Below are 9329 nucleotides of genomic sequence, written 5' to 3' on the forward strand. Positions count from 1 at the left end.
CTAAGGGGCCGTGGTTCCATATTTTACAAGGGAATGCAAAATCATTGTGAGGGAATGCAAAAATTTTGCAACTCAATGTCATACTTATAATAGCACTATAGGGGCTCCATAGAATAACCCTCTTTCTTAACCTTCATTTTAATGTATAGGCCTATACAGAAACTGCCAATGAAGTGATACATCTGTCTTTAGCATTATTGGCTTTGCCTTCCAGTTTAATATTAACACCATCATTTGGTGCATTTCCTACATTTCTTTAAAAAAAGAATTTCACACTTCAGTGAAACACAAGCGGTTGTTACTGAGCACCTGGTCCTGTATCTCAGTTTAAACTTGTGAACTCTTTGCCCTTGCTTTCGTTTGAAGGACACACCTGCTATTTACTGAGGATTTTTCCCAGAAGAGTTTTCCCAGAAGATTTGAGAATCTTATCTGTCCTTGTCAGCAGGTGCTGTTAGAACACATCTCACCATTTTGTGCAAAAAATATATAAATAAAATACGGAAGAATCCTCACACAAATATTTTACAACACCACCACCAACTGGTGATGCCAGGGTTCACACTCTATGAGCAAAATCAGCGTTTTGGTCAACATCTACTACTTAATAGAGAGGCATTACACAAAATTTCTGCATAAATAAATCATTACCAAAGTCATTTGGAGTGGGTCACTGTGAAATGCGCCATTCTGAAGAAACTTACAGAAGCATTTACAGTGGTGGTGATAGGAGGCACACATCCAAAATGTCGACTTCCTCTAAAAGTTCTCTCACAAAAAGCTGTTAAATGAAATGATTACAAATGCATTCCTAATAGCCGAGACCTTGTTTTATAATAGTATTAGGTTTTACGATAAGGTTTTGGCCTAAATGTCCTATTTCAAAGCTTTTATATGCTGGAAAATTATGTGTTGGGCTCTGTAAGGCAAAATATTACCCAGAGAAAGCTTATTTTTTTAACATTAAAATAACTTTTTATAGATTTACCACTATTTTAGTGTACATCAATATTACATCTAAAAACTCAAGACCCATGTAGGCTCACTGTTTATCTTGGATTTAAAATAAAATGGCTATAATTGTGTTCTCATCTGGTTCCCATCACTACCACTGTAAAGAAAAAGGTATGTTTCTCTACAATGAACCATTTCACATCAAAGCACTCTGAATAACCTTGTTTACATCTTAAAGATAGAATTTTGCAGAAATTTTGGTGTAGACTGGTAGAATTCCTCCTTTTTAACATCCTATCAATTTGATTATTTTTGCTCAGAGCACTGATGCCAAAAGCTTTTACAAATGCTTTTTGTAAGACACCAGAACTTGAGTTACCTCAACAGAGAAAGGTACTTGATACTGAACCAAAATCAAACAGTAAAGTTCAGTCTGGTGAAGGCTGATATACTTAACACAATACTGAAACATTAATAAAACATTGACAAACAGAACAGAAATACCTTGTAGGTTTATACCCACAAAACAAACCTATGACTATTTAAAAAAAAACAGCAAATAAATTAACATACTGAAACTTTTATTCTTAGTGCTCCAAATATGTGGATACATTGTTTATTTTTTGATAAACACTTCAGCTGGTGCAAAATATGATCTCAGCAAACAGGTTTGTAGTGTTTTTCCTTCCTCAAAATTAAAATGAGACTGAGGTGGTGCTTCTGTAACAGTCCAGGCACTGATTTGCATTGCTATAGGCATCGTCTGAAAACACCCTGTAACTTTGTATAGAGTTATCTAAAAATCTTCATACAGTAATTATATCTTTATGAAGAAGGCTGGTGGTTCATTTGTGCAACATTCGGCAAATGACTGTTAGGAGCAGACTTGTCCTTGTTCACCAGTGAGGTCATGAACTTCAGAGTTCTGAATGTCCACCGTGGGCTTTATCACAGAACACGTCACTGAATGTCCGCACCGGCCACAGAACAGAGCCACTCTGTAGACTCGAACCCATCTTCACCTCTCCATCCAGCAGCTCACTCTATTGTCCGTCCTACTCTGTAAAAAGACACAGTGAGGAGAATATGATTATAGTCCATATCAATACATTCATTACAGTAATATTATTAGATATGGTAGGTCAGATTTATAGGACATGATGTAAACATGTCTGCATTCTTATCTTTGTATTGTATTGCATTTCAATTTTTCTTATTCTTATCTATACTTTATTCTATTTTTACTTTACATGTGATGGATCTTGTTTAGTGCTGTAACAACACAGTAAGACATTATTAATCCCTCTCTCCATTGTACAAACTGTAAAACAGGGCTGGGATCAATAATCATTAGTGATAACGTCCTTGAATCCTGAAACGTCCTTGAGGTCTTTTCACATCCAGTTCATTTTTAACCGTCCATTCCGCTAAAAAAAAAAAGCGCTGTATGGTGGAGCTTGAGGCTCTGCTTCAGCTCAGAGCTCTGATATGAAAAACGACAATAGTATTTACATGCAGTTTTCAAAACTATTATTTTTTTTTCTTTGTTTATTTCGTGTATTGGTGAAAAGCCTTAAGTCTTTGTCACCCCCTCTGACGAACAATCTCCCGATTTATTTTTACTACTTTAGAACAATGAACAGATGACAGAGCAGCTTAATCATATTGATAACGGCATATGAGCAAAATGCAGCTAAAATGTTAAAATCTAATTAAATTAATTACATAATTAAAACTATGTATTAGATTATAAGTTATAGATCACATAATCAAAGCTTAAAGGGGGGACAATCAGGTTTGGCCTATTTTGTGTGCCAGATGGAGCTGTGTCATGCCTGAGGTTTTATTATTATTATTTTTTTTTTTACTGTATGTTTCAAACTGAGAAAGGACTCCTAAGAATCACAGCAATTGCATGTGCCCTGTCTGTATAATCTACATTCACATTTACTAGCTCAACCTCCTCAAACTCTCAAACAGAAACAGTGAAACAGTCTGTCCATCCAGAAATATAGAACTAGTTAGTTGATAAAGCAAACTATTTATGACTGAGTCTAGCATTGCGTTTACACTTTCAGAGTTGGTAGAGGCAGAATATTAAATTATGTCGATTTTGAAACCATACAATTTTTAACCAAAACAGACAGAAGAGAGACGATGGCACAAACAGTGAAGCAGGCTAAAATACAAGGGGAAAACACACCCTCGAGCCTATAAGAGCAGCTTATAAATGGAAAAGTAATTATTTCAAGTAGCTTTGCTGAGCTGACATATAATGAAAAACATATCATTATGTTATCAAGCGAGCACTTTTTTAGTAGCTAAAGCATATTTGTTAGCAAAGCTAACACAGCATACCTCATCTCAGCTCTGTTTTTTCCCTTTTGGTGATGTTTCTGGTGATAAAGCTCACAGACAGAATGAGCTTCTGGATTTGATGTTCAAAAAGTCAAAATTTTAAATCCTTTTTGAAATCTTCCTGCTTCGAAGTGTTTTTAACACACTCATTCTCATTACATCTAACAGAGTCTTTTTTGGTGGAGTTCGGGTTATATATAACCCAAGCAAAATTTTCTGGCCCATTTGTGGGCCACATCCTTGTGTTTGTTCTGGCCCAGTATACAGCTGGATCATCATTGCAGACCTGGCCCACACACTGCACAGTGAGTAGAACTAATGAATGTGGCCCAAATCTCACCCAACTATATTCTTGGTCTAGAACATTCATGCCATAATTGGCCCGCAAATATAGACACAAGGCCAAACCTTATGCAGCTCCATGTCATCTGGCCTTGTTCTGGGCTAGAAAATGGAACAAGACTTTTTGACAGTGTGACTGGTCCTCTTTAACTTATGAACCCTGCACTTTCACACGACTTAGTGACTTTTACTGGAATAAAAACTGCTCAATACCTTTAGGGACGAACTTGAGTGAGCTGCTGAATATTCAGAATCGTGAGAGTCCACGTTTGGGCCCATCGTTCACAAACTCGTGGCCCAGACCGTTACCACACTTTCCACATCGTACCTACAACAAACAGACGCATTTCAAAACATGCAAACCGATTAGAGACAATTTATTACTTCAGTATGAAAAAACGTAGAAGAAAAATTATTCTGAAATTACATTGTAATACAAAATTCACATGCTTCTGTCTCTTGGAAGACCATATAATACAATCAGAGGGAGAAATCTCATAGCAGATGAATTTCAGTTGCTTCATAAAACAGACAGTTTATGGTGTATAGTGTATATGCCATCTACCTTGTAAGCACCTCTTCTCTCCTCCTCTTTGGAGACACTGTCCTTGTGGATGGTCTCAGTGAAGGCAGGCCAGGGCGAGGAGTGCTCATATTTAGTCTTACTGGAGAACAGCTCGTAGCCACATTTTGAGCAAACATATATACCTACATGAGAGGAAAATGCTGTTAAGTTACATACTTACTTCATTTGCATGCAGTCACATCCATAATGTATTATGGAACACAGGCTACTGTATCAATGTATAAAATCTTAACAACAGAAAGGAGTTTGGTTAATAACATTAAATTAATTTGTTATAAAGTTTGCAATAACTCTATCAAACTATCTAACTCTACCAAAATGTATGACTTCTTTAACTTACTTATAAATCAATAAAAAGCTATAATTATGCATTTTGTGGTACAAAAACAAGTATAAGAGAAAAGAAATCCAGTAGTGAAAGCTTGTTGATTTAATGGGTTAATTCAGCCAAGAGAACAAGCAAAAAGATGAAAGACTAGATTACATATAAGCTCTTACGTAACTTCAGTGTAACTTTCCAGAGCATTCTGTAGCTTGCTTAGTGAGCAGGGCAGCACTGTGATCAGCTGCAGTAATGTTGGTTTTACATTAGACACAGGTTTAAAATGAAAACCACATCAAGGTTACATGAGTTGCATGAGTGTAAATGTAAGCTGAACTTTGATACTGTAAATCATCAAATTCTGCTTGGTAAACTTTATTCAACTTACTGTCTCCCAGACTGGTTTCTTCCTACTAAAGAAATCATTCATTTCTGAGGTCACGATCCAATAAAGCCTACATCACTGAGGTGAAACTTCCTTTCTGAAACCACCAGTGTGTTGCAATATCAATAGCTAATGCCTGGACCTTCCACAATCTAAAATGTAACCTGATCTGGTCATAACATTTCATTATCAGCTCCAGTGTAATCATTTTCCTTCTTCCTTTTTCAGTAATGTGGTAAAATGACTAACCAACAAGGAAAAGATCCAACGTCTCTTCAACTCAATAGCAGTAACAACTTTCAAAAACAGTTATGGTCAGAGGTCTATGTGATCGTTTTTCTTATCTTTACAGAAACAATTGGAACAAGATGTATCAGTGCTAACATGCAAGTTTTGTTTTGTTTGTTTTAGGTTTTTTTTTTGTCAATTTACAAATGTATTTGACAAAGAAATTTTACATATTTACTTTCTGCATCTATATATATATGTATATATATATATATATATATATATATATATATATATATATATATATACACACACACACACACACACACACACACATATATATATATATATATATATATATATATATATATATTACTAGTGTTTTTGCCGCTTTACTTAATATCTAACAGTCATTTAGGTCACAAATAAATATTCATTAAACCCTACAAACATGGTAAACATTCTTGGCCATTTTCATATACATTTATTTGTTCCATTTTACATGTATATCAAATAATTTACAGGCCTAAAAAATGATACTTTCTTTATTAGGAGTGACTCTGTGCGTTACAGTGTAGTCTACATTAAACTAAGCCGCGCACTTTTCAGACGGTCCCTTACTTTCTGAAGCGTCTCTGTTATTCTCCTCAGTGTAAGGTAATTTACTCAACAGTAGCTAGTTTGTTGTCTGTCCTCTCCTCAGTGAGAATGTATCTTTGATCATTTCTGCACTTTCAGGTAATAAATAAGCTCGGTTTTAAACCTACTTTACCGGGTCGGCTTATTATTAAACTAAATCGTTAGCTTTGTGACAGGTTCCGTACCCGTGCTGTTCAAAAAGCTGTTGACATTGTAGCTTTAAATCCAGAACCGCAGAGGAAAGTCAGTCAGAAAGTCTGTGAGCTTGAATGAATGGCTGTCGAGAAAACTGTGTTACACTGACAGCACCGTCAGAGAGTTGGTGAAACTAAACACGACGGAACTTACCCGTCTCAAAGTGGTTTTTATAGATCTCCCCTCCGGAAAACGAACAGAAAGACATCGTTGTTAGTGATCAAGATAATAAAAAACTCTTCAGATCAAAAAACTGTCGTTTTTATCGGGTTACAGACTCATTTGAGAATGTGATCACGTGACCGTTGACGCAGCGGCTTGTGCAACGACTAATAAGTCGCAGTTCCACCGCACGATGGCAGCATTTCTCACAGTTAGGAGACGCTTCAGCGCTAGAATGACGCTGGTCCTTACCGGGTTATATTACAATGGGAGTAATTTAAACATTCGCTTTCAGGTTCTGTAGCCCTTCAGTTACTTTATAGTGCACCTATTACTGACACAGGAGTTCAACTGCGCAGAGCTTGTATAATCTCCATAGAGCAGCACTGCTAATAGAATGGACGTTGGAGCGTTGCCATAGTAAACGCTCCAACGCTCCAATGTTGCCATAGCCAGTGTCAGCTAAAGGGGGAAAAAGTCCCTCAGCATTGGTCTGTAGAGCGGCAGAACTGTGCTCTCCGGAGTGATGGAGCACTGTCCAACATCTTTGGGATGAAAACCTGTTCCTACGTCATCGGTACCTGACCTGACTACTGCTCTTCCCTGCTGAAGAAGGACCATTAGAAACCATTAGGATTCAAACCACTGGTTTTGCTTTCCAGTAGGTTCGCTTTCCAACCTTTAGATCCCATTAGAAAACCATTAAATGCGTCTGGAATCAGTCCCAAAACACCTGTTGAACAATTAGAAACCTTTTCATTTTGACATCATCCCATCAAAAAAGCCAAAACACATTACAAAACCATCAGGAACCAACATAAACGCTTAAAGGTTTCTATGGGTTTTTCCAGCAGGGCTGTGGAGCAGCATCATCCAGTGGGAGGGCTTCCCAGAAGAGTTAGATACTGTTAGTGGATCAAAAGGGCACAAGCCCACTATTAATATCCTTAATTTCAAAAGAAATGTTGGATGATCAGCAAACAAATACACTGATCCACTGTAAAATTAAAATTACCTGCTTGTTTCTACACTCATTATCTATTTTATCAGCTCCACTTACCATGCTGGAGTTTCTGAACACTGTCTCCACTCACTGTCCACTCTATTAGACACTCCTTCCTTGATGATCCACCTTGTAGATGTAAAGTCAGAGACTGTAGCACTGCTGTGTCTGATCCACTCATACCAGCACAGCTAACACCACATTTATTCCATGCTAGTCTAAGCCGGTTTATGCTGGTCTGGTTCTGGTTTAGCTGGTCACCCAGCATTGTCATGCAAACCACCATCCAAAACACAACATATACTGGTTTTAGTTGTGATCAGCATAACAGCTTCTATTGCTGCTGACCAGCATACCAGCATCCAAAACACAACAAAGGCTGGTTTTACTGGTGACTAGCAATCATGGTCTATGCTGTTTTTCTAGCAGGGAAGGTAATTAGTTACCAAGAATAGTAACTTTTGTGTTACTTCTAAATGTTGACACTCTAACCGCTGACATAGGTTGTGTTTATTTGACAGCATACCTGGCAGTCAGTCTGTTTGGTTCTGCCAGGTTTACAGCCTTGGGTGATTTGCAGATCATTTACACCGTACATTTAATTGAAAATAGTACACAGACAACATGTCAGATGTTGAAACTGAGACATTTTATTGTTTTTTTTTTTAAATATATGCCCATTTTGAATTTATGCCAGCAACAGCAAAAAAGTTGGGACACGGGCAACAAAAGAATGGTAAAGTTGTGTAATACTAAAAAAAAACACCTAGTGGCACATCTCACAACTAATTAGGTTAATTGGCAACAGGTCAGTAGTATGATTGGCTATAAAAAGAGCATCCCAGAGAGGCTGAGTCTTTCAGAAGTAAAGATGATGAGCGGTTCACCACTCTGTGAAAGGCTGCATGAATAAATAGCGCAACAATTCAAGAATAATGTTTCTCAATGTAAAATAGCAAAGAACTTGGGGAATTCATCGTCTATAGTACATAATATGATTAAAAGATTCACAGAATCCAGAGAAATCTCTGAATGTAAAGGAGAAGGCTGAAAACCATTATTTGATGACCATGATCTTCAGGCCCTCAGGTAGCAGTGCATTAAAAACAGACATGTAGACATCTGTAGTGGAAATCACTGCATGGGCTAGGAACACTTCAGAAAACCACTGTCTGGAAACACAGTTCATTGCTGCCTCCACAAATGCAAGTTAAAACTCTATCCTACAAAGGAGAAACCATATATAAACAGGATCCAGAAACGCCGCTGACTTCTCTGGGTCCAAGCTCATTTAAAATGGACTGAGGGGAAGTGCAGAAGTGTCCTGTGGTCCAACAAATCAACATTTGAAATTCTGTTTGGAAATCATAGACACCGCGTCCTCTGTACTAAAGAGAAGAGGGATCATCCATCTTGTTATCAGCACAGTTCAATAGCCAACATCCGTGATAGTATGAGGGTGCATTAGGGCACATGGCATGGGTGACTTGCACATCTTTGAAGGCGCCATCAATGCTGAATGATATATACAGGTTTCAGTGCAACATATACTGCCATCCAGATGACGTCTTTTTCAGGGAAGGCCCCGGTTATTTCAGCAAGACAATGGCAAACCACATTCTGCACATATTACAACAGCATGGCTCCATAGTAAAATATTTGGCCCATTATGAAATGAAAAATATGCCGAGGGAAACCTTGAACTGTTGAGCAGCTGAAATCCTATATCAAGCAAGAATGAGAAAACATTTCATTTTCAAAACTACAGCAGTTGGTCTCCTCACTTCCCAAACAATTACAGAGTTTTGTAAAAGAAGAGGTGATGCAACATAAACATGCCCCCCCTGCCAACTTTTTTTGAAACGTGTCGCTCGCATCAATTTCAAAGTAGGCATATTAAAAAAATAATACAATTTTTCAGTTTCGACATTTGATATGTTGTCTTTTGTCCTATTTTTAAAATGAAATATAGAGTTTACATGATTTGCTCATCATTGCTTTCTGTTTTTATTTACATTTTGAACAGCATCCCAACTTTTTTGGAAACAGGTTGTGGATGCATGTTGTTTTACCAGGTGCTTCAGAAGGTCAGAATTACTATACTCTGATGTGGACAAAGTTCTCACACCTGCACATACACCAGTATATTTTTGTC

General features: G+C 37.4%; 1 protein-coding gene across 1 annotated transcript; it reads right to left on the reverse strand.

The window, feature by feature from the left end:
* Nucleotides 1–1514: 1514 nt before the first annotated feature.
* Nucleotides 1515–6324, reverse strand: msrb1a (methionine sulfoxide reductase B1a). The gene is made up of 4 exons (XM_036590558.1): nt 6163–6324; nt 4220–4362; nt 3868–3982; nt 1515–2014 (listed from the first exon to the last, which is right to left on the reverse strand). Exons 1-4 carry the CDS (start codon nt 6215–6217, stop codon nt 2010–2012), a joined length of 318 nt encoding a protein of 105 aa, XP_036446451.1. The 5' UTR covers nt 6218–6324; the 3' UTR covers nt 1515–2009.
* Nucleotides 6325–9329: the final 3005 nt, after the last annotated feature.

The sequence above is a fragment of the Colossoma macropomum genome, unplaced genomic scaffold, assembly GCF_904425465.1.
Source record: "Colossoma macropomum unplaced genomic scaffold, Colossoma_macropomum, whole genome shotgun sequence".
NCBI classification, from domain to species: domain Eukaryota; kingdom Metazoa; phylum Chordata; class Actinopteri; order Characiformes; family Serrasalmidae; genus Colossoma; species Colossoma macropomum.